The 26,075-nt window shown below is 37.8% G+C and overlaps 1 protein-coding gene across 31 annotated transcripts in view; it reads left to right on the top strand.

Annotated features, from left to right (window-relative positions):
• Positions 1-26,075, top strand: part of MGA (MAX dimerization protein MGA) — a 156,095-nt gene that overhangs the window by 106,896 nt on the left and 23,124 nt on the right. For 11 of the 31 annotated variants that reach the window (XR_010839660.1, XM_067029026.1, XM_059057969.2 and 8 more), the window contains exons 10-14: positions 18,465-18,691; positions 19,941-20,117; positions 20,728-20,800; positions 22,333-22,850; positions 25,093-25,390. Coding sequence is in view for 28 of the 31 variants with exons in the window: in XM_067029026.1 (XP_066885127.1) it covers positions 18,465-18,691; positions 19,941-20,117; positions 20,728-20,800; positions 22,333-22,850; positions 25,093-25,390 (1,293 nt within the window). In the remaining 3 variants the exon portion in view is untranslated. Of the gene's footprint in view, positions 1-18,464; positions 18,692-19,940; positions 20,118-20,727; positions 20,801-22,332; positions 22,851-23,865; positions 23,925-25,092; positions 25,391-26,075 lie in introns of those variants that run through there. The other 20 variants (XR_010839661.1, XM_067029029.1, XM_067029030.1 and 17 more) reach the window with 10 other exon arrangements.

The following is a 26,075-nucleotide window of genomic DNA, read 5'->3' on the forward strand; positions in this document are numbered from 1 at the left end:
TTTTTTTCCCCCAAGCTGAATTTAGGTATAATTGACAAATTGCACATACTTAAAGTATACAACATTATGATTTGGCATATGTATATTTTGTGAAATAATTACCACAGTCAAGTCAGCCAGCACACGTCATTTTATTTTCTAAAGGAAGAAGTTTACAGAAAGACTTTCTGGTCATGGTTTGAGCCATTCATCAGTTGGTTGGAGATTTGGGGACAGAATAAGGGCATAACTGAGTTGAGCATTATGTACTCTTTTGAAAAGCTTATTTTTCCTTTTTGGTATAATGTTATGTAGATTCAAGTTACATATTTCATTTTTGACTTTTTTTTCTTATTATTTTATTTTGTTTAAATTGACTATAATTTTACCATGTAATTTAAGAGTTCCTTGCTTCTTAGTTTATTAGAAGATTAATATTCCATTTTTGGCAGTTTATATTTACATTTGTTAATTGCTTGCCATGTACTTACTTCAGTTAGATTGGATGATTAATATTTTTACGTATATTCTTCCAAGATTTTCTATTAATCCACTTGTGTGCATATGTATATATTTTTATAGAAATGGAACTACTGTGTATGTGGTAACTTTTAGAAATTTTATCTCAAAGTCATGTTCTGCTTTCCATATTAACAAGTGCAGTTCTATATTACAATTTTAGCTTTAATACCTTCATATTATTACAGTCCTTTTGGCTGGACATTTAACCTTTATGGGTTTTCAAACAGTATGGTGATGAACATCCATGTTCAGTGTAGGCTATTAAAAATGGAATTGATGGGCTTCCCTGGTGGCGCAGTGGTTGAGAGTCTGCCTGCCGATGCAGGGGATATGGATTCGTGCCCCGGTCCGGGAAGATTCCACATGCCGCAGAGTGGCTGGGCCCGTGAGCCATGGCCGCTGGGCCTGCGCGTCCGGAGCCTGTGCTCTGCAACCGGAGAGGCCACGACAGTGAGAGGCTTGCGTACTGAAAAAAAAAAAAAATGGAATTGCTGTGACAATGAGTGCTTTTTAAGCATTTATAAATGTTGCTAGAATTATACCAATTACACATTTACCAGTAGTTGGATAGTTGGATAGTGCCACTTCTATCTTCTTTTTTTTTTTTTTAAATTTCTGGTTGAATTGGGTCATTGTTGCTACGTGCGGGCTTTCTTCTAGTTGCAGTGAGCGGGGGCTACTCTTTGTTGCAGTGCGCGGGCTTCTCATTGTGGAGGCTTCTCTTGTTGCGGAGCACAGGCTCTAGAGCACGTGGGCTTTAGTGCCTGGGCTCAGTAGTTGTGGCTCGTGGGCTCTAGAGCACAGGCTCAGTAGTTGCGGTGCACGGGCTTAGTTGCTCCATGGCATGTGGGATCTTCCCGGACCAGGGCTCAAACCCATGTCCCCTGCATTGGCAGGCAGATTCTTAACCGCTGTGCCACCAGGGAAGTCCACTTCTATATTCTTAACATTGGATATTCAAACTAACAGACAGAAATTGATGTCTTGTCTTAAATTTGTATTTCTTAAGTGATAGGTTTATTGACCATTTGTCATAAACTTTCTTCTGTAAATTGCTCGTTAAAATTCTTTGCTAACTTTTATTGGAGTGGCTTTATTTTCCCCCATATTTTTCCAAGAGTTTTATTTTTTTCCAGGTTGTAATTTAGTAATTTATATTTTAGTTTTGTTCAAAGGTCTTCCCACCTCCCCTGACAAAGGAAAATCAGAGATGGTTAAGTCTGGCGGTCTCTTCTTTTTAAGGTTTTGGTTCTTTAGAAAGTCTCTATCCTCAAGGTATAAAAGTATTTAGATTAATAAATGGGCTTAAAAAATTAAATTGTTAATATATCTGGAATTTATTTGATATGAGATTTGTCGTAGGGCTTCATTTTTCCCCCAAATGGCTAGCTAGTTGTACCATCACTTGTTGAGAATAAATAATTTCCCTACTGGTTTAAAATGTCACCTGTGATACAGGAAATTAAAATATACCAATGTTTGGTTCTGTTTTTGGTTTCCGCTGTCCATTTTGTGACCAGTGCCAGGCTGTTTTAATTGGTATTTCAGTGTTTAAATAAGGTACTACATTCATATACCTAAATGATCTTTCTGTAACTATAAAAGGTTTAAAATGAAATATACAAAATTATTTAGTTTTATCCGTATTTCCTTATTGAGTTTATTCCCATCCTACACTTACAGCAACACTTTTCCATTTCAAAGCAACAGAAATAAGTTACAAAAGCCACAGCAGTAGGAATACTGTGTATCTGTTAGGTTTATTACTTTGCTTTCTTGGTAGAGTCTTTACCCTGTGTCTTAATCAGAGTTAAACTCCAGAAGGCAGCCAATTGTCATAGTATATTTGGGTTTTCTTGCTGGTATAGTCCCTACTGAAAGACATGGTCTACTATGCTCTAGGAGCCATTAATTTTCATGTACTGTTAGGGGACAGTGAGGAAAGGAGGGAAGATATTTGTGTTATGATTGCTCTGTATAAGGAGTAGAAATAGCAAAGAGTTCTTGGAGACAGAAATGTTGCTGAGACTGAAAACAAACAAAAATAAATACAAAAACTGGAAGAAGTTGAAGAAATCTATCAATATGTTTTGCAAAAAGATAGGAGGAAAATGAGAAAAAAAATTGCTGTGATTTAAAGGAGTTGGAGAGTGAGGAGAGAAATGGAAGAGAGAAATTACTCAGAGAAATGATGGTGGAGGCACTTCCCTGGCGGTCCAGTGGTTAAGACTCCGTGCTTCCACTGCAGGGGGCGAGGGTTTGATCCCTGGTCAGGGAACTAAGATCATGCTGTGCAGCATGCCCCCCCCCAAAAAAAAAAAAAATGATGGTAGAAAATGTCTCGGAGCTGAAGGACATGACATTTCTGATTTAAAGGGTCCACTGAATACCAGGCAGAAATAATTTTAAGGTGACTCTATCTAGACACATTCTTCTGACGTTTCAGAGCATTGAGGGTGAAGAAGATATCCTGAACTCTTTTAAAGAGAAGGCACTTTTCCTAGGAAGGATTTAGAATCAGTTTGATATCAAAGTAACACTGGACGTTTACATCGTTGTTTCTAAAATCAGAGTCTAGGGACTTCCCTGGTGGTCCAGTGGTTGAGAATTCGCCTTCCAATGCAGGGGTTGCAGGTTCAGTCTCTTGTCGGGGAGGATCCTGTATGCCGTGGGGCAACTGGAAGCCCATGCGCCACAACTACAGAGCCCACTCGCTCTGGAGCTCACGCACCACAACTAGAGAGAAGCCCACGTGCCGCAGCGAGGAGGCTGCGCACTGCAGTGAAAGATCCTGTGTGATGCAACTAAGACCTGACTAAGCCCCCCGCCCAAAAAAAAATTAGAGTCAAGTGGGGATTGGATGAGTTTTTAACCTAGCACTCTTGGCCAAATTATAAATCATAATTTATAATTATGCATGAGATAGAGATATATTAAAACATACAATCAGGATGCAGGAAGTTGATCTTTTGCAGACTCCTGGTGAATTTCTTGAGGTTGTGCTCCAGAAAATGAAAAACAAAAAATTCAAGAAGCATGAGATAACATCTAGTGAATTGTCGACCCAACCCAAGAGGGGGAGAAAACAATCTTAGGATGACAACTACAAAGCAAGACTAGAAAGCAAGTAGTCTAATTTAAAGTGGAAAATCAAAAGATGCTGAGAAGACTATCTTTAAGAGAATATTAGGTTTATTTTAAGAAATGATATGGTTAAGAACCTGGATGAGTAATGTTTAGGTGAAGATTCATGCCACCTTCATCAATTAAAAAAAAACCAATTAAGAACACTGGAAGGAAAAAATTTGTACAGGAAAATTGTGGTCCAACTATGAACCAATACAATTTTTGGTAAAATTTTGAGCAATTAAGAGTATAAGAGAAGAGAATCTGTTGGACAGTTTCAACAAATTAGTGGTATAGAATTACATTTTCTTTGTCTTCAGTCACATTAGTTGATTCTACAAGGATTGATCACATAAGCATAATTTTGTAAGCAAAAGTATTGGTATTTTGATTTTTAGAATTGGCATATACAAATTGCTAAAGTTCCAAATAGAATTTTAGAACAGAAATCAGTACTATAAACCATGACAATGTGAAAGTAGCGCTATAGCCGACAGAAAATGAAAGGTGGAGCAAGTTTAGGATGCTAATTTCCTTATCTTTCATCACACTTGAGTCCTTAGCCACTGCTAAATCGTGGAGTTGAGGGGAAAGTGTTTGATTTAGGATTATTGAGGTAACCACCAAAACTAAACACAAATGGTTGAAAGTAGTCAGTCATGGAGACCGTGACACTGGGTATGGTGGAAGACTTGCCTTTCATTTTTGTGTCATTTTGTACAGCTTGAATTTTTTTGTGTCTGTGTATTTATTCTGTAGTTAATGTATAAATTAAAAATTAGTGTGTTGTTTTTTTTTTTTTGCGGTACGCTGGCCTCTCACTGCTGTGGCCTCTCCCATTGCGGAGCACAGGCTCCGGACGCGCAGGCTCAGCGGCCATGGCTCATGGGCCTAGCCGCTCTGCGGCATATGGGATCTTCCCGGATCGGGGCACGAACCCTTGTCCCCTGCATCGGCAGGCGGACTCTCAACCACTACACCACCAGGGAAGCCCCAAAATTAGTGTTTTTGATGCATGAAATCTAGGCATTTGACGATAGCTTTTTTTGTCATTGTAATAGAGTTAAAAATTGTTCTGCCATCAGTGGCCCATTAATCCATTGATGTGAACAGAGGGATATTAACGTTATGAGACAGTCTTTGTGAAGAGCACTGTATAAGGGTATGTCATTTAAATCTTGCAACCTTTTGTAATAAGGAGGTTTCTCCGTTTTACAAATACACTAACCGAGTGCTTAGAGTGTTTAAGTGACGTCTTCCTCAAGGTCACATTGCTGTTAAGTGAGCGGTAGGGATTTGAACCCGTTTTCCAAGTCTTTGTGTTTTTTCTACTGTGTAAGATACAATTTCTGAAATTTGGCCTTCACTCTTATCACCTGTTTACTCTTGCATTTGTCTAAAAATACTGCAGGTGGTATTAATATAAAAGCACTGTGCTTAGCTGCTGCGGGTTGTACCATGACAAAGGATTAAAAATCTGGTGTTCCTCATTTCTCAGCCCACTTAGAATTTTGTTGGAGATGTATACCTACGAGTTAACTTTATGTAAAGAGATCAATAAAATTGATATCTGTAGGAAACTGATTAGGAAAAAAGAACACAAAAATTACCAATATCAGGAATGAGAAGTAACATTACTGTAGACTTTAAAAGGATAATAAGGAATTATTAGGAACAATTTTATGCCAATAAATTGGACAGCTTAGATGAAATGAACAAATTTTTTGAAAGATACAAAGCTACCAGACTCACTTAAGAAGAAATAAGTAATTGCTTAGCCCTGTACCTATGAACTTTTAGTGAAAACTCCCACAATAATGACACCAGTTGCAGATGTCTTCACGGTTAATTCTACAAAGCTGTTTAAGGAAGAAATAATATCCAGTCTACACAAACACTTCCGTAAAATGGTTTTATTGTATGAGACCAGCATTACCCTGATACTCAAACCAGAAAAAGACATTACAACAGAACTGTAGAGTAATATCCCTGAGGAATGAATATATACATATATATATAAATTACAAATGAAAATTTAGCAAATCAAATCCAAGAGTATATTTGAAGGATAAGTACATCATGGCCTAGTGGGATTTATTTGAGGTCTGCAGGGTTAATTTAACACCTGAAAATAATCATTGTAGTTCACCGTTATTGTAACAGACTTTTAAAAAAATGCCATAGGATGATTTCATATGCAGCTCAATAACAAAAAAGCAAACAACCCAATCCAGAAATGGGCAGAAGACCTAAATAGACATTTCTCCAAAGAAGATATAAAGATTGCCAACAAACACATGAAAAAATGCTCAACATCATTAATCATTAGAGGAATGCAAATCAAAACTACAATGAGATATCATCTCACACCAGTCAGATGGCCATGTTAAAAAAAATCTACAAACAATAAATGCTGGAGAGGGTGTGGAGAAAAGGGAACACTCTTGCACTGCTGGTGGGAATGTAAATTGATACAGCCACTATGGAGAACAGTATGGAGGTTCCTTAAAAAACTACAAATAGAACTACCATATGACCTAGCAATCCCACTACTGGGCATATACCCTGAGAAAACCATAATTCAAAAAGAGTCATGTACCAAAATGTTCACTGCAGCTCTGTTTACAATAGCCAGGACATGGAAGCAACCTAAGTGTCCATCAACAGATGAATGGATAAAGAAGATGTGGCACATATATACAATGGAATATTCCTCAGCCATAAAAAGAAATGAAACTGAGTTATTGTAATGAGGTGGATAGACCTAGAGTCTGTCATACAGAGTGAAGTAAGTCAGAAGGAGAAAAACATACCGTATGCTAACACATATATATGGAATCTAAGGAAAAAAATGTCATGAAGAGAATAGGGGTAGGATGGGAATAAAACACACACCTACTAGAGTATGGACTTGAGGATATGGGGAGGGGAAAGGGTAAGCTGTGACAAAGTGAGTGAGCGGCATGGACATATATACACTACCAAATGTAAAATAGATAGCTAGTGGGAAGCAGCTGCATAGCACAGGGAGATCAGCTCAGTGCTTTCTGACCACCTAGAGGGGTGGGATAGGGAGGGTGGGAGAGAGGGAGACGCAAGAGGGAAGAGATATGGGAACATATGTATATTATAACTGATTTACTTTGTTGTAAAGCAAAAACTAACACACCATTGTAAAACAGTTATACTCCAGTAAAGATGTTAACAAAAACAAAATTGGGACCGAAACTTCAACAAAGAGATCAACATTTAAAAAAACCGTAGCATTACCATGGGTACCATGTAATTTGCAGCATTTTCAAAAATAAAATGCCATATGATGATTTCAATAGATATTTTGAAAAATTGACAAAATCCATTTCTGGTAAAAGTTCTTAAGCACACTAGGAATAAAAGGAGACTTCCTCAACCTAATAAGGAGCATCTATAAAAAACCCTACAGGGACATCCCTGGTGGCGCAGTGGATAAGACTTTGCATTCCCAATGTAGGGGGCCTGGTTTCGATCCCTGGTCAGGGAACTAGATCCCACTTGCATGCCCCAAGTAAGAGTTCGCGTGCCACAACTAAGGAACCCAAGTGCTGCAACTAAGGAGCCCATGAGCTGCAACTAAGACCCGGCCCAACCAAATAAATAAATAGATATCATAACACAAACACAAACAAAAAAAACCTCTACAGCCAACATACTAATGGTGCTGAGTGCTTTTCCTCAGAGATTAGGAGTGAGGAATATTGTCCTCTTTCATCATGTTTATTTAACATCATACATTCTAGCCAGTGCAGTAAGGCATGAAAAAGAAAATGCATCCAGGTTGGAAAGGAAGAAATAAAATTGGCTTTTTCATAGATAGGGAAATTCTAGGGAATCTACAAAAAAAGCTACTAGAACTGTAAGTTAGTTTAGTGAGGTTACAGCATACAATATCAGTATACAGTGTATTTGTATATATGCCAATGAACAGCTGGAAATTGGAGTTAAAAATACCATTTAAAGAACATACAAAGAAATGAAATGCTTAAGGATAAATCTGATAAAAGTTGCAAAAAAAACCACTTTATACTAAAAAGTGCTGAGAGCACTTTAAAAGATCTAAGTAAATGGAGAGGTACACGGTTTTCATGCATCAGAGGACTCTTGGTAAGATACAGTTTTCCTCAGATTGATTTATAAATTTGATGCTGTTCCAATCAAAACCTCAACAGGCATCTTCTGGTAGAAATTGGCGAGTTGTTTCTAAAATTTATGTGGAAAACAAAGGACTTAGAATAGTCCTTTAATAAACAACTTTGATAAAGAACACAGTTGATAGACTTACACTACCTGATTTTAAGACTTACTGTAAACTGATGTGATTAGGATAAAGAAAAAGACATTCACATACCTCATTTTATTGCACTTGGCTTTATTGTGCTTTGCAGATACTGCAGTTTTTATAAATTGAAGGTTTGTGGCAATCTGGCGTCCAGCAAGTCTGTTGGCACCATTTTTTCCAGCAACATATGCTCCCTTCATGTCTTGGTGTCGTAGTTTGGTAATTCTCACAATATTTCAAACTTTTTCATTATAATTACACTTGTTTTGCTGATCCTTGATCAGTGATCTCTGATGTTACTAATGTAATTGTTTTGGGGCTCTATGAGTTGCACTGATATAAGATGGCAAATTTAATAAATGTTGTGTGTGTTCTGACTACTCTAGCTACTGGCTATTTCCCATGTTTCTCCCTCTCCTTGACCTCCCTATTTCCTGAGACACACAATATTGAAATTAGGCCGATTAATAACCCTACAATGGCCTCTAAGTTTTCAAGTGAAAGGAAGAGTCTTACATTTCTCATTTTAAATCAAAGTTGGAAATGATTAAGCTTAGTGAGGAGGGCATGTCAAAAGCTGAGATGGGCTGAAAGCTAGGCCTCCTGCACCAAACAGCCAAGTTGTGAATGCAAAGGAAAAGTTCTTGAAGGAAATTAAAAATGCTACTCTAGTGAACACATGAATAATAAGAAAGCGAAACAGTCTTATTGCTGACATTCAGAAAGTTTAAGTGGTTTGAATAGAATATCAAACCAGTCACAACATTCCCTTAAGCCAAAGCCTAATCCAGAGCAAGGCCCTAACTCTCTTCAATTCTATGAAGGCTGCTGAGAGAGGTGAAGAAGCTGCAGAAGAAAAGTTTGAAGCTAGCTGTGGTTGGTTCTTGAGGTTTATGGAAAGAAGCTGTCTCAATAACATAAAAGTGCAAGGAGAAGCAGCAAGGGCTAATACAGAAGCTGCAGCAAGTTATCCAGAAGATCTATCTCACATAATTAATGAAGGTTGCTACACTAAACTATAGATTTTCAGTGTAGGCGAAACAGCATTATGAAGGAAGAAGATGCCATCTAATACAATTCTGTTAGTTTTTGCATCACGTATTTTGATGGTCTGTCATTAGGTGTGTAAACGTTTGTGATAGTTATTTCTTCTGGATGGATTGAACCTTTTATTAATATATAATGTCCTTCTTTGTCTCTTGCAACCTTTTTTTTTTTTTTTTTTTTTTTTTGCGGTACGCGGGCCTCTCACTGTTGGGGTCTCTCCTGTTGCGGAGTACAGGCTCTGAACGCACAGGCTCAGTGGCCATGGCTCACGGGCCCAGCCACTCCGCGGCATGTGGGATCTTCCCAGACCGGGGCACGAACCCATGTCCCCTGCATCGGCAGGCGGATTCTCAACCACTGTGCCACCAGGGAAGCCCTTGCAACCTTTTTTGATTTAATGTTTACTTTGTCTGATCTTGGTATAGCCATCCCTGTTCTCTCTTAGTTATTACTTGCATGGAATATCATTTTCAGTCCTTTCACTTTCAACCTGTTTGTATCTTTGGCTCTCAAGTGAGTCTCTTGTACACAGGGTATAGTTGGATCATGCATTTTTTAATCAATTCTGCCAGTCTTTCTTTTTTTTTTTTTTTTTTTTGCGGTATGCGGGCCTCTCACTGTTGTGGCCTCTCCCGTTGCGGAGCACAGGCTCTGGACTCGCAGGCCTAGCGGCCATGGCTCACGGGCTTAGTTGCTCCGTGGCATGTGGGATCTTCCCGGACCAGGGCACGAACCCTTGTCTCCTGCATCGGCAGGCGGATTCTCAACCACTGCGCCACCAGGGAAGCCCTGCCAATCTTTCTTTTGATGGGAGAATTTAATCTATTTACATTAAAAATAATTGTTGATAAGGAGGGACTTCTGTCATTGTGCTGTTTTCTATATGCCTTAAAACTCTTTAGTTCCTCATTTCCTGCATTACTGTATTATTTTGTTTAGTTGATATTTTCTTGTGAAATGTTTAAATTTTTTCCTCATTTTCTTTACGGGTATTCTATAGCTATTTTTTTGTGGTTACTATAGGGGTTACATTTACCATCCTGAAGTTATAACACTGTAATTTGAATTTATACCAACTTAACTTGAATAACATAGAAAAACTCTTCTCCTTTATAGCTATGTTTCCATACCTTTTGGTTGTTGATGTCACAGTATTACTTATTTATACATTGTGTGTTCAAAAACATAAATAATTTTTGAAAGTGCCTTAATTCTTAAATTATGTAGAAAACAAGATTTGGAGTTATAAACTAAAAATACAGTAATACTAACTTTCATAGTAATGATTTTTTTCCCTTTAAATGTATTACTCTCTCAAATCCTGTAGAAAATGGAAAGTGCAGTTACAAAACCATTGTTATAATAATACTGGCTTTTATAATTGCCCATGTATTTACCTGTAGTGAGATCTTTATTTTTCCATATAAGTTTGAATTATTTTCTAGTGTCCTTTCATTTCACCTTGCAAAACTCCCTTGAGTATTTTTTGTAGGCAGGTTTAATGGTCATGAACTACCTCAGCTTTTGTTTATCTGAGAATTTCTTAATTTCTCCCTCACTATTGAAGGACAGTTTTGCCACATATAGGATTTTAGCACTTTGAATAGATCAGCTCACTGTCTGGTGGCTTCCAAAGTTTCAGATGAGTAATCTGCTCATATTTCTATTGAGGATCCCTTGTGATGACTCGTTTCTCTCTTGCTGCTTGTCTTTCTCTTTTGAAAGTTTGATTATAATGTGTCTTAGTATGGTTCTCTGTGAGTTCATCTTGGAATTTGTTGGGCTTTCTGGATGTTTATATTCATGTCTTTCCTTGAAGTTTGAAAGTTTTCAGCTGTTATTTTTTCAGATGTTCTCTCTGCTCATTTCTTTTTCTCTTCTCTCTCTGGAATGCCTGTGATGCCTATATTGGTCAACTTGATGGTATCACACAGGTCCTTAGGCTCTGTTCACTTGTTTTTAATCTCTTTTATTCCTGTTCCTCAGACTCCATGATTTGCATTGTCCGATCTTCAAGTTCACTGATTCTTTCTTTTGCCTGTTCAAATCTGTCTTTGAATCCCTCTAGCTAATTTTTCATTTTAGTTACTGTGCTTTCCAGCTCCAGGATTGCTTTTTGGTTTCTTTCAGGTTTTATGTCTCTTTATCAGTATTTCCATTTTACTCACACATTGTTTTCTTGACTTTCTCCACATCTTCCTTTATTTTTTTGAGTATCTTTAAGACAGTTGTTTTAAAGTCTTTGGTATATCTGTCATTAGGTCCTTTTCAGGGAAAGGTTGTTGATTTATTTTTTTCCTTTGAATTGGCCATACTTTCTTGTTTCTTTGTATGCCTTGTGATGTTTTGTGGAACACTGGACATTTGAGTCTAATAGTGTGGTAACTCTGGAAATCAGATTCTCTTTCCTGAGGGTTTTCTGTTTGTTTGTTTTGTTATTATTTTTGGTTTTTTTGATTGTTGTAGGCTGTCTTTGTGCCAAGGATCAGCCTGAGGTGTAAACTTAAGGTATTCTCAGGTCTTTTCTGAGCCTTTCTTGGGGCATGCATAGTCACTTTCTGATTTTCCTCATATATGCAGAGTTTTGGGTTTTTTGTTCTGTTTTTTTTTTTTTTTTTTTTTTTTTTTTTTTTTTAGTGTTCTAGTCTTTAGTGTCTGGCTCCCAAAAAGGGGAAAAAGTGAAAAATGAAGAGGAGAAAAGGGTGCTGTCCATTTAAATCCCCTGGAAGTTACTTAAGACAAAGTCGTAACGCCTTGCAATAGTGTGGGGAGCTTCAACAGCAATGGCTTCCTGCCTCTTTGTCTGCACCTCTGTTGCCGGAAGCAGCAGTCAGAGCAGAGATCCCTGATATTTGGAAGACAAGGTCCTTTCTGCTCACCCTGGCTCCCACTGTGTGTAAGCTGCTCCAGGAACACATGCCCAGCTGCCTGCCAGGTGACAGGAGGGATGAAGAATGGGTAGCTGCTATTGTGCCAAGAGCTGAAATTGAACACAAAGTTTACCGTCCAAGTCTTCCTCTGGAAGTTGTAAGCCTTCAGCAGACTCCAGAGTTTCCAAATACATCAGACAGATTCTGTCAGTACAGTTGTTGTTCAGATCTGGAGTTATATATGCGGTGCTGCCTACTCCACCATCTCCCCAGAAACCTCTCAATATCCATTCTTAAAAAACAAAAAACTAAAAAACTGTTAGCAAGCAAAACTGAATATTGTAATGGTGTTCCTTCCCTTTTTCATCTTTAATTTCATTGCAGTCCTAATCAAAATTTTGACAGCTGTCTATGTGAAGCTTGAAAAGCTGATTCCAAAATTTATATGAAAATGCAAGGACCTAGAAATAGCCAGGAGGGATGTTGAACATCTCATTTATAATTGGAAATGCAAACTACATCCACAGGAAGATTCCACTACATGCCTGCCAGAATGGTTATAACAAAACTCCTCTGATAGGGCTTCCCTGGTGGCGCAGTGGTTGAGAGTCCGCCTGCCGATGCAGGGGACACGGGTTCATGCCCCGGTCCGGGAAGATCCCACATGCCACGGAGCGGCTAGGCACGTGAGCCATGGCTGCTGAGCCTGCACGTCCGGAGCCTGTGCTCCGCAACAGGAGAGGCCACAACAGTGAGAGGCCCGCATACTGAAAAAAAAAAAAAAATCCTCTGATAATATCAACTCTTGATAAATGGGGACTCTCATGCACTGCTAATGGGAATGTAAATTAGTATAACGACTTTGGAAAGTAGTTTGACAGTACCTGCTGAAATTGGTGATTCACATGCCCTTGATCTAGCAGTTTGACTCCTAAGTAGCCAGCAGAACTGCAGTCTACAACAATGTTTATGGCACCATGACACAGAGTAACTAAAATCTGAAAACAAACCCAGATACCTAATAGCAGTAGAATGAATAAATAATAGTATGAATAATCAGTGGAGTAGTATACCACAGTAAAAATAAATGAATTATGTGCAACAGCATATAGATGCATTTTACAGATATGTTGTGTGAGAAGAAATAAAGCTACGCAAAGAACACATCTCTGTAATTATGCTTTAAAGATTTCAAAAGTAGGCAAAATTATTATTATTATATTTTTTAACATCTTTATTGGAGTTTAATTGCTTTACAGTGGTGCATTAGTTTCTGCTTTATAACAAAGTGAATCAGCTATACATATATCCCCATATCTCCTCCCTCTTGTGTCTCCCTCCCAACCTCCCTATCCCACCCCTCTAAGTGGTCACAAAGCACCAAGCTGATCTCCCTGTGCTATGCAGCTGCTTCCCACTAGCTATCTGTTTTACATTTGGTAGTGTATTTATGTCCATGCCACTGTCTCACTTCATCCCAGCTTACCCTTCCCCCTCCCCATGTCCGCAATCCATTCTCTATGTCTGTGTCTTTATTCCTGTCCTGCTCCTAGGTTCTTCAGAACCATTTTTTTTTTAGATTCCATATATATGTGTTAGCATACAGTATTTTCTCTTTCTGACTTCACTCTGTATGACAGACTCTAGGTCCATCCACCTCACTACAGATTACTCAGTTTCGTTTCTTTTTATGGCTGAGTAATATTCCATTGTATATATGTGCCACATCTTCTTTATCCATTCACCTGTCAATGGATACTTAGGTTGCTTCCATGTCCTGGCTATTATAGAGCTTCAGTGAACACTGTGGTATATGACTCTTTTTGAATTATGGTTTTCTCTCGGTATATGCCCAGTAGTGGGATTGCAGGGTCGTATGGTAGTTCTACTTTTAGTTTTTTAAGGAGCCTCCATACTGTTCTCCATAGTGGCTGTATCAATTTACATTCCCACCAGCAGTGCAAGAGTGTTCCCTTTTCTCCACACCCTCTCCAGCATTTATTGTTTCTAGATTTTTTGATGGTGGCCGTTCTGACTGGTATGAGGTGATACCTCATTGTAGTTTTGATTTGCATTTCTCTAATTAGTGGTGTTGAGCATCCTTTTCATGTGTTTGTTGGCAATCTGTATGTCTTCTTTGGAGAAATGTCTATTTAGGTCTTCTGCCCATTTCTGGATTGGGTTGTTTGTTTTTTTGATATTGAGCTGCATGAGCTGCTTGTAAATTTTGGAGATTAATCCTTAGTCAGTTGCTTCATTTGCAAACATTTTCTCCCATTCTGAGGGTTGTCTTTTCATCTTGTTTATGTTTTCCTTTGCTGTGCAAAAGCTTTTAAGTTTCATTAGGTCCCATTTGTTTATTTTTGTTTTTATTTCCATTTCTCTAGGAGGCAGGTCAAAAAAGATCTTGCTGTGATTTATGTCATTGAGTGTTCTACCTATGTTTTCCTCTAAGAGTTTTATAGTGTCTGACCTTACATTTTGGTCTTTAATCCATTTTGAATTTATTTTTGTGTATGGTAGGGAGTGTTCTAATTTCATTCTTTTACATGTAGCTGTCCAGTTTTCCCAGCACCACTTATTGAAGAGGCTGTCTTTTCTCCATTGTATATTCTTGCCTCCTTTATCAAAAATAAGGTGACCATGTGTGTGTGGATATATCTCTGGGCTTTCTATCGTGTTCCATTGATCTATATTTCTGTTTTTGTGCCAGTACCATACTGTCTTGATTACTTTAGCTTTGTAGTATAGTCCAAAAGCAGGCAAAATTAAGCTGTGATGTTTAGGTGTGATGTTTGGTGTTAAAAAAGGAAAGCAGGGGGCTTCCCTGGTGGCGCAGTGGTTGGGAGTCTGTCTGCCAATGCAGGGGACGTGGGTTCGGGCCCTGGTCTGGGAGGATCCCACGTGCCGTGGTGTGGCTGGGCCCATGAGCCACAATTACTGAGCCTATGCATCTGGAGCCTGTGCTCTGCGGCAGGAGAGGCTGCGACAGTGAGAGGCCTGTGCACTGCGATGAGGAGTGGCCCCCGCTTCCCATAGCTGGAGAGAGGCTTCACACAGAAATGAAGACCCAACGCAGCCAAAAATAAATAAATAAATAATTTTTTTTTTTTTTTTTTTAAAGGAAAGCAGGGAGGTGGCTGTCATTTAAGTGAGTCCCTTGTGGGAAGGATTATGACTGAGAAAAGCATGCAAAAGCTTCTGGGGTTTATGGCAGTATTTCATTTCTTAATCTGTAGAGTGTTTAGATGGTTGTACAATATATTTGTTAATATGTATTAAGGTGTATATACATTGTTTCTGCACTTTATGGGTATTATATTTCACAATAAAAAGGTTGAAAATGTCTTCAAAATAGGAGGGAGATGAATATAGTATGCTGATTATTAGCACAGCAGTTTTCTGGGACTTGCATGTCTAACACTTCATTTATAGAGCCAGTACTCTGGGCACTGCTAGGAGTGAGAGGAGTTAAGATATAGATAATTAGTTTCTAAGTCTGTCTGTAAAAGGTTACTGTCAGTTTGATGAAATAGTAAACATATAGATATATATTTATGGTAATTTTAAGTGCCACAGTAACAAAAGTGCCATATGTTTTAAGTGTCATGAACAAAAAGACTTATCAAGAACTCAGAAGACAGAGTGATAATGCTAGGGAACCTTGGGAAGATAGTGTATTTTAGAAGGCATTTGAATAGAAATGAGGGGATATGAATTCTTTCTTGAAACAGGTTTCTGTTCTTGGTTTCTGTGAATATATGCTACTCTGGTTCTCCCCTTATCCTGCCTTTGCTATAGCTCCCTTTATCTGGGTTTCAGATGAAGGGGTACAAGTATCTCTAGTGTATTGTGAGGGGAGCAGAGAAGTGCTCTATCTTGTATTCCATGCTGTGTAAAGGAATCAAGTGGACAGCGAGCTAATGTAGTGTGAGGAAGTGGACTGTTGTTTTGGCCCTTGTGTGGAGTCTGTCCATTTTCATGGCTTCAGGTGTAGTCTCTGCCAATGACAGTCCTAATTTTTATTGCTTACCCTACTTGGTTATGTTGCTGTCACTCCAGTCTTACATGTCCTAAACAGAACTCAATTCAGTAGGTTTTGTGAACTCTCCTATTTATTGGAACCACCATTTTCCCTCTTATTCACAATTGAAACTTTAGAGTTGTCTTTGATTCCCTATGAGGAATTAGGATGTTTTCAGACATTTTAACAGGGTTTCTTCTGAAGTATTGTATATTTAGGAGCTATTATTTTCAGAAGAAAGAAAGATGAGAAGGGCTCTTTAATTATTATAATAATTAGTTTATGGAGGCTTAGAAAATCGTTGAAAGATGATTAAGAGAGGTAAGACAATGGTACTTAACCTGCCTGAAGGCTTTTATTTTTGTAGTAGAATTAATATGTGTGTGAAATAATTCGTAAAATTAGACAATAAAGCTTTAACCAAATGAGTGGTAGAGGCTCTGTATACACCACCTTCATTGTAAGGTCATCCCTGGTTACCCTTTTATTATTACTTTTAAGAGGTTTTTTTTTTTTGATGTAGACCTTTTTTTTTAAAAGTCTTTGTTATAGTATTGCTTCTGTTTTATGTTTTGGGGGTTTTTTTGGCCATGAGGCATGTGGGATCATAGTTCCCTGACCAGTATTGCTTCTGTTTTATGTTTTGGGGTTTTTTTGACCATGAGGCATGTGGGATCATAGATCCCTGACCAGGGATTGAACCCTCACCCCCTGCATTGGAAGGCAAAGTCTTAACCACTGGACTTCCAGAGAAGGCCCCCTGGTTACCCTTTTAAAAGTTGTAACACTCCCCCTCAAAATACATACTCCCTAAACATACTATTTACTTCTCTCTGCTTTGTTTTTTCTTGTAAGCACTTATCAAAATCCAACATATTTTCATTATTTGTCTTGTTTATTGCCTGTCTTACCCTCTTCCCTCCAATTTAAATGTAAGCTTCATAAAGGCAGGGGTTTTTGTCAGTTTTGTTCATTACTGTATCTACAAAGTCTGATACATAGTGAACATTTAAATATTTGAATACATGAATGAATACTGGGGTCTTACCAGCCTTTGTGAATTATGTGATAAATAAGCTAAGTGATGAAAGTTGGATAACAGAGACTGCTAAGTAGCTAATTAATTGGCCCAATCACATTCTAGCTCTAAAGGTTTTTTCCTCCCTATTTTAAGCCTTTATAGTAGTTTGTGGTTATGCTCTGAATGATGTTAGCCTTAGGAGACTTTTGGGCAAAATCGTTCTTTACTAGTTGGGTCTTAATGTTCAGAGCAGATGTACTTCTTATGAAATCAGGTAGCAGTTTGGATACTGCTTTGTTATAAAAGATTGTGTCTGATTAAGTGTCAGTTGCTGCATAGTCACATTGTGACTTTAGGCATAGATTTTGGGTCTTTGGTTCAGAGTCAGCTACATCCTCTCAGAGCACTGACCATTGAAATTCAAAAAACAAGGTTTGCTTTTCTGTCTTCTTGATGGGATTGGGCAGTTTGCTTTAAGAATAAAGCCAGCAGCCTATTAACCTAGATCCTCCATTTAATTTGGTTAAATAATCAATGCATGTTTTCCTTTGTGTAGAACTTGTTGATAGTATGATTTCATCTCAGTCAGGTTTCATTGCTTTTGTATTAAATGTATTTTGCTCCTGTGCTGAGTTCAGGCTAACTTTTGAATAGAATTTGTCATCAGAAGGCAGTTTTAACAGCTCTGGAGCCAGATTGACTGGGTTGGATCCTGCTTTTGCCTCTTACTGATGGACTTCCCTGAACCTCAGCTTCTGCAAAATGGGAATAATAATACCTCAAGGACTATTGTTACAATTACATGATTTAAAGCATATTAAGTGCTTAGAGTCTGTACATAGTAAGGTTCAATAAATATTTGTTATTTGTAAAATTAAAAACTGTAGTATAGGGCTTCCCTGGTAGCGCAGTGGTTGGGAATCCGCCTGCCGATGCAGGGGACCACGGGTTCGTGCCCCGGTCCGGGAAGATCCCACATGCCGTGGAACAGCTGGGCCCGTGAGCCATGGCCGCTGAGCCAGCGCGTCCGGAGCCTGTGCTCCGCAACGGGAGAGGCCACAACAGTGAGAGGCCCGCGTACCACAAAAAAAACCAAAACAAAACTGTAGTATAGAATGATTACCTTTCCAAAATACTAGAGAAAGTCTCTTCTGACCATGTTAAATATAATAGCATCTCCTGTTAACTCTTCATCCTTTATTTACCCAGCTATATTGTTCAATGATGCTCTTTTTACTTGATACTATATGTTTATTAGTTTGTTTTCTCCTATGGATTATAAACTCTGTGAAGGCAAGAACTTTGTTTTTTAGTCATAGCTGTTTTCACTCTAGTGTCTAAAACAGTATCTGATTTATAATAGGTATTCAACAGATATTTGGTTAATAGATGAATGAATTAAGATGCATGAGGGCAACTAAAGGTTTTCTTAGGGGGCATCTGTTTGATTATTTTAATGAGTTGGTGCTTTTTATGAGAGAGCATATTTTGTTCTGGCAATGCCTCAGTGAACTTTTGTTGCCAAAGGCATCTAACAATCTTACCCTTCTTTTTGTTAAGCTATATGTGAAACAGAGCCTGAACAGCCTGTTCGACATTACCCATTATGGGTGAAAGTAGAAGGTGAAGTAGATCCAGAGCCAGTTTATATCCCAACGCCTTCTGTCATTGAGCCTATGAAACCATTGTTGTTGCCTCAGCCAGAAGTTTTATCTACTACTGTAAAGGGCAAACTGCTCACTGGAATTAAACCTGCAAGGGCATATACTCCCAAACCCAATCCTGTGGTAAGCTTGGTGTTAACATCTTTTATTGAAAGTTACAAAAATCATTTGTAAAGTTGATGGGTTTCAACCAGATTTTTGGTTTGTATTCTGTGAATCATGGTGTGCTTTCAGGTAATATGTCTGCAAGCCATCTCCCTTTCTGAGTTAGTCAGTTTAATTGATGGCACTTAAAAAAATGTCATTAAAAGTAGAGTGAATAGTAGTATGGTTGACCCTTGAACAACACAGGGGTTAAGAGTGTGGACCCTCTGTGCAGTCAAAGGTCCGCATATAACGTTACAGTTAACCCTCTGTGTCCATAATTCTGCATGTGTGGATTCAGCCAACTGAGCATCATGTAGTACTGTAGTATTTACTGTTGACGAAAAGGTGTGTAAGTGGACCTGTGCAGGATTACTGTAATTCTTAAAGATAGCCAAATCTCTCTTTAGAAGGATCATATAAAGACGGGCCTTTATTTTTTTAAAAAACATGACTTGCAAAAAGTACTCTTATTCCTGTAGTATAGAATATTGAGTGATTAAGATGTACGTAGTACACGTTATTAGAAAAGCATTAGGAAGAAGCTTTAAAAAAAAGCTGTGATCTTTTTAAAGCAAATTTCTTTATATACAATAAAGTTCAAGATTTAAAATAACATTTGCATGACCAGGTGAAGATGATAGGTAAAAGAGCTGATGCTTCTCTTGTGTTAATAGCTTAAGCATTTCTGATTATTAATAAATCCATTTCAGTCTTTACAGTCCATTCAATTGAAGATCTTTTAGTGCAGTGCGATTCAGTGTGGTCTCGTACAGTGCTGATCCATAACTGTTTGTTATTAGTCTGTGATGAAATAAGTATAGAAAATGAGAGTAGATGTTTAGAAACTTTTGCTACAAGTTGATAGAGAAATTTTTATCTCTTAAATCTAATACTGAAAAAACTGGCCTTTGTTTTTCTGGTAATTTTTTTTACAAAAGTATCAGTCTGTGTGTGACAGGTAATTAAGAAATTTATCCTTCACTGTAGATAATTTGAGAAGCACTGCTCTGGTGTGCTGAATTTCCTTGAAAGAGAACCAGATCCTTTCTAACTGCCCCAAGATTCAGCACATACAAACTGTAATTGTACTATTTAACTTTAAAGTTTGCATTAAAATTTTTTAAGTGTTGTTAATAGAAGCAAAGATTAAACATCCTTTTCCTTTGGGAGTCCCAGAGACTTTTTTCCCCAGTGTTTGGAATGTTTTGTTGTATGAAACTTACAGATTCGGGAAGAAGACAAGGATCCAGTCTACTTGTACTTTGAAAGTATGATGACTTGTGCCCGAGTTCGAGTGTATGAACGAAAACAAGAGGAACAGAGACAACCATCACCATCCCCATCCCCATCGTTTCAGCAGCAGGGCTCATGTCATTCTAGTCCTGAGAACTGTAGTGTAAAGGTGAATTACTTATTGCATAGATTTTTCTTTTTAACTTCCGATTCCCTGTTGCTGGTATTAGAATTTGCATTACTATTGGAATAATTTGAAATAATTCTGAACGGGCAGAGAAGGTTTACATAATGTGTCTATCAATTTATGTTTCTCTGCATGCCTATTCTAGAGAATATTCCCTTAAGGTCATTAAAAGTATTATTCTTTCTAATGTTGGAGTAACTTTTAAAAGTTTAAACAGTTTTGGTTTTAATTAATGTGATTATTAGTATTTGCATCTTTCCACATCGGTGAATTTTCTAAATAACTGAAACTTGTTTCATTAAACATCAAATATTTTTCCTTCTTTACTAGAATTATACTATAAAGTGCACTGTTAATTCTTTCTTGGTAACTCAGTCACTGTCAAGGACATTAAACAGCAAGACTACTTGTTTTTACGGTTGTAAAATATGATAGTAATGCAGCTGTGCATGTGGATATGAAGATGTTCTTTGAGCACTTTAATCTTTCTACCATTTTAGGCTTCCTTGAGAAATTTAATTCTCATGTCCTAGTCTCTTGATATTAAATATGTGTTGAATTGAAGTATTTTCTGTGTTACTCTCTTTGTCAGGAGCCGGATTCTGACCAGCAGCCCTTGAAACCAATCACCTGTGACCTGGAGGACGATTCTGATAAATCACAAGGTCAGAATGAAAACTAGGTCTTATCATTTGATAGTATTTATATTATATAGGTGTGGATTATACTAATAATGGGGGGAAATCAAAGCTACCAATCCAGAGCATGTCTAACTACCCTGTTTCTAGTTTTTGCTAAAAATAGAGATGATAGGTAAGTTTTTTTCCAATTATTTGCTGTGTTTATCACTCCTCTTCTATGAAATACAGTTTGTTGGTGTTGATATGGTATGTTGTTGCAAGAAACATTTAGGATGAGGTCAGTGATTTATTTATTTATTTTTTTAAAAACGTCTTTATATAAAAACCTCAGGGGCTTCCCTGGTGGCGCAGTGGTTGAGAGTCCGCCTGCCAGTGCAGGGTACACAAGTTCGTGCCCCGGTCCGGGAAGATCCCACGTGCCACGGAGCGGTTAGGCTCATGAACCATGGCTGCTGAGCCTGTGCTCCACAACGGGAGAGGCCACAACAGTGAGAGGCCCACATACTGCAAAAAAAAAAAAAAAAAAAAAAACACCTCAGCAATATTGACATCATTAGCTACTGAAATTTTCCCTGGGGTTCTCAGTAGTTGCCACAGTTGAAGAAATACAGAGGGAGAAAGGAAGGAGTATCGCTGATTTATCTAGTAAAGGTTACTGCCAGAATTACTATGATGAAGGGTAGTGTCTAGGGAGTTAACTATTTGTTTTTGGTTTTGCTCTTTAAACTTCAGACATTTAAGCAGCAGTGCCTCCTAACTTTTTTTAAATGACATGATAAACACAAAAAATGCTAATGTTGCTAGCACACTGGGGCAAGTGGAGGAAGCTACCTATTAGCATGACCACCCTGAAGGCTGAGGGGATCTGTATCCTGACATATCTGTAACTATAGCACATTGGTTGGGAGATTCTGCAATAGAAATCTAGCTAGTGAATATACTTTTAGTTAATATGTTGCCATGAATATAAACACACTTGAGTGGTTTTGCATAAAATGTAGAAGTGGAGCAATCATATCTAGAGGTACAGAAGTAATTCAGAAGTATTTGCAGTGGAAATTAGAGATAGAGCTCACTTTTTTTTTTTTTTTAAACTAAACACCATCTCTCTTGCTGCTGTTCTTTAGGGTTGACTCTACCCATCACATATTACAAAGCATCTTGCAAGTATCTTTGCTTTGCCTATATGGATAGCAAGTACACTATCCCAAATAAGCCTAACCTTGGTTATATACTTTGTTTGCAAGGTAATACTTTCTTATGTAATAGTTAATGGCCTTTTAGAGCAATCTTAAGAGGGACTGACTCCCTTTTATTGAGAGCCCAGTGAGCAGAATAGTGATTTTATAGTCTGATTCTCTGGAATCTTTTTTTTCATGGAAAATTCCCAAATTATGAGTGTCAAATTACCACTGAAAGTACATGGGAATGGGACACTCTGCAGCTGTTGAATTTCTGTGCCCCTGGCACTTTCTGAGAACTCAGGAAAAATAAAAATTTTTCACAGTTCAGTACAAAATTCTGTGATACAGAAATATCTTTCAATTCTTTATCAGAAAAGAGCTGGAAGTCTTCCTGCAATGAAGGGGAATCCTCTTCTACCTCCTATGTGCATCAGAGGTCACCTGGCGGTCCCACCAAACTGATAGAAATCATCTCAGACTGCAACTGGGAGGAGGATCGGAACAAGATTTTGAGCATCTTATCGCAGCACATCAATAGCAACATGCCACAGTCACTTAAGGTGGGCAGCTTCATCATTGAGTTGGCTTCTCAGCGAAAGAGCCGGGGTGAAAAGAATCCTCCTGTTTATTCTTCTCGTGTGAAAATCTCTATGCCATCATGTCAAGACCAAGATGATATGGCTGAGAAATCTGGATCAGAGACTCCTGACGGTCCATTATCCCCTGGGAAAATGGATGATATCTCTCCTGTGCAGACAGATGCCCTGGATTCAGTGAGGGAGAGATTACATGGAGGCAAAGGTCTGCCCTTTTATGCAGGGCTTTCTCCTGCAGGGAAGCTTGTGGCCTATAAACGTAAACCCAGTTCAAGCACATCTGGGCTTATCCAGGTGAGAATTATCTTTAATCTGGATGTAGCACCTTTTTATACTTAGGTAACACCTTGATTTTTCAGAACCCTTTGTGGGCCTTATATTACTTATTTTCACATTTCCTGGGAACTGGGTGACAAAATCATTATCTCTTTTTGTAATAGGCCTAGGTTAGATGCATACCTAGGGTGAATTTTTGACACATTTACAAACAGAAAGGTAGAGTACTGTATTGGCTTATAGTTTTCTTTCTAGTCTTCCTAGAAAGTTGTTCTTAAACTGTATTACCTGGGCTGCACTGATATTTTGACAGTCAAGCAAGGATAGTAAGGGATTCAGTCTAGTTCTTGGGATTATTATTAGCAGACAGCTTTTAAAATAAAACAAGGTGAAACTGACTTTTAAGATAGGCAGTATATGTTTGGAAACTTGGGAGAAATTTTTAATTTAGAATGGTGTTATTCAAATACATAAATATAAAAAAATTGAGCCACAATTTACTTATTTTTTCTTTATTTGATTCATAGAGTTTTTGCAGTCTAATCATTGTTGTAGGGCAAATATCTATATCCTTGCTGTTAAGTAATTCAGGCAGGTATATTAGTAAAATTATACTGGCATTAGAAAATCCTTTGGAAAGAAAAGTTCTGAAGGAAAATGTAGTCACAGTCAAAAAGCTTTTCTCTTTTTGTTCAGTGACATATTAAATGCACTTTTATATCATAGTACCAAATGTGGGGTAGTGTCTGACTTTATTGCTAAGGTTACTTGACTTTACTAGCTCAACTGCTTCTCTGGGCTAAGGACTGTTCCATTGTTACAACTGATCTACTTAATTAAAAACTTTCTGTTGCAGTTGCTATGTAACTGCTTCTGTTGGTATTTCTTAAACTCTTAATGATGAGAAGAGTGTTTTCTCCTTGTTTCATTTATTGATTGATACTTTGAGAATAGAGACTTACCTGAGATCATTTCTAGTGAGACTAGAAGCCCCTCAGATACAGTCATAGAAATTTTGTGTTCTCCTGTCTAGGACTCAGAAAGCCATCGTAAAATATGAACCTGCATACGCAGTCAGGCCACTGTAATAAGGTATGCTTTGGGGAAGCTGCTGAGTAGTGTTCAGAGCAAGTCCCAAAGGAGCAGGTAGGAGTATCTGATCCAGACTCCACAGAGCCTGGAAAACTATATAGTAAAGTTTACTTTAGGATGGAAAGATCGTATTCTTTGTATCAAACATGGGGCAAAGATATTCCTGATCTTTCTGGAAATAATAACAATTTTACTTAAGTAGCAAAGAGTAATTTTGTGTCTTAGAAGAGAGAGAACCTTGGTGTAGCTATTCTCCTCACCAGTTCCCTATTAATTTAGAGAGTATGATTTTCCCCACCTCACTGCACTCCCTCACCCCTTTAAATGATAGAAAAGAGAGACAGGAAAGGGTATCTCCTCTAGTCACTTAGTAATATGACATAGAGAACTTGGGTAAGAAACTTGGGAGGTTTTTGTTTTCTTTTTTTTAAAGTGATTCTCATGCCCAAGATGGGGTGGTCTGTCAACTCAGGCAGTAGAGAAAAATCTTTACCTCATTCATTGATTCACTTTCTTCTGACAATTTATTGATAATTTTAAAAATTACTATGAGTTTCAACTAGCATTTATCTTGAGTCCAAGTTTTGTCCAAAAGATGAAGACAATTATCTTCAAAGTTGAGTTTTTTTGAAAATTGAAAACTAAGGTGACTTTGTGGCTTAGGTATTTTTAACAGTGGCTTTCTCATAAGTTAAAGTAGACTCACCATATATTTTTCAAATAGGAAGGATGCTTATGAGAAGGGTTCATCATGCCACTGGTCTTGTCAGAGAGATTTCATGGAACACAGTTACTCATTTTTTTTTTGCTGATGATTGTTAATAGCTTAACCAGAGTTGCATGTTGACAAGTAAAACAATTGGATGGTTCCTTAGATTTGACTGTATTTTCCACATATCTAGGTGCAGGTATGGTGAGTTTCTAAGATTCTCTGTTTCCAAACTACCAAAATGAAGGAGATGAGATTAGTTCAGAGTATCAGATGACAACATTTTTTTTCATTTCCTAAATACTCAGATTATTCCAAATGGAAAAAGTCCATTTCTTTTTCCCTTTAAATCTGAAAAACAGACTTTTAAAACCTTGTAAAAATGAAACCCTTGTCAAGGGAGATGAGTTAGCAAGAGAATTTTATCTTTACAGAATTTCTCTTTGCCACTTGTTTCAGGTTAATGGTAAGAGTTACCCGCAGGCTAAGTTGCTATTGGGACAGATGGGGGCATTGCATCCAGCCAATAGGCTAGCTGCTTATATCACAGGCAGGTTGCGACCCTCAGTCCTGGACCTCTCAACCCTCAGTACTGTCATCTCCAAGGTAGCATCCAATGCCAAGGTGGCTGCATCCAGGAAACCACGTACCCTGTTGCCTTCAACATCCAATTCCAAAACGGCATCCTCCTCCAGTGCTACAACAAATCGCCCTGGGAAGAATCTGAAGGCATTTGTCCCGGCGAAAAGACCAATTGGTAAGTTGGACTGTATATATGTTTTCCAAAGGGTTGTAACCTGGTGCTAGGCCAGTGGATACAGATACGGCGGTTGTAAAACTTAGAGAAATATAGAAGTTGGCATTATTTTTTTTTCTTGATGTCGATCTTGCCTGAATTTTTAAATTTTTTAGTAACTCTTCTGATGACCTACAATACTAGATGAACTGAATTCGAGTTAGTTTTACAGTTATTTCCAGACTTTTAGACTGGTTTTATTAATGTAGAAAAGACTTAGGTTTTTAATTTTGTTTTTCAAAAGGGAAGATGTATTCTTAAATACTTTCCCTAATTTACTATTTTTCCTATGAGAACTGGTGTTTTTGGTACCAGTCATATGTATGTTTTTTGAACTTAATGAAACCAAGGAGTTAGCAAAATCAAAGTGGGTTGAGTTAGTATAGGCTTAGAGTAGAAGGCTCTTGTAAAATATAATTTTGGAAACAGTGCTTTATTATATTCATCCCTGTCCTGTGAATAAAAACCTCATTTGTTTAACATTGCAGTGCTAGAGTCTATAAAAAATTACCTTCTTGAAATCATGTGTGTTTTAGCATTGAGAGTATATGCAGTTGGTTTATTGGATTCCTCTTTTTGTAGTTTCAGATCTACTTAGGACTGTTAAGTAAAAATGTCGTTTGCTCTATTTTTATTCCTCTAATAG

This window comes from Kogia breviceps, chromosome 3, assembly GCF_026419965.1.
Source record: "Kogia breviceps isolate mKogBre1 chromosome 3, mKogBre1 haplotype 1, whole genome shotgun sequence".
NCBI lineage: Eukaryota > Metazoa > Chordata > Mammalia > Artiodactyla > Physeteridae > Kogia > Kogia breviceps.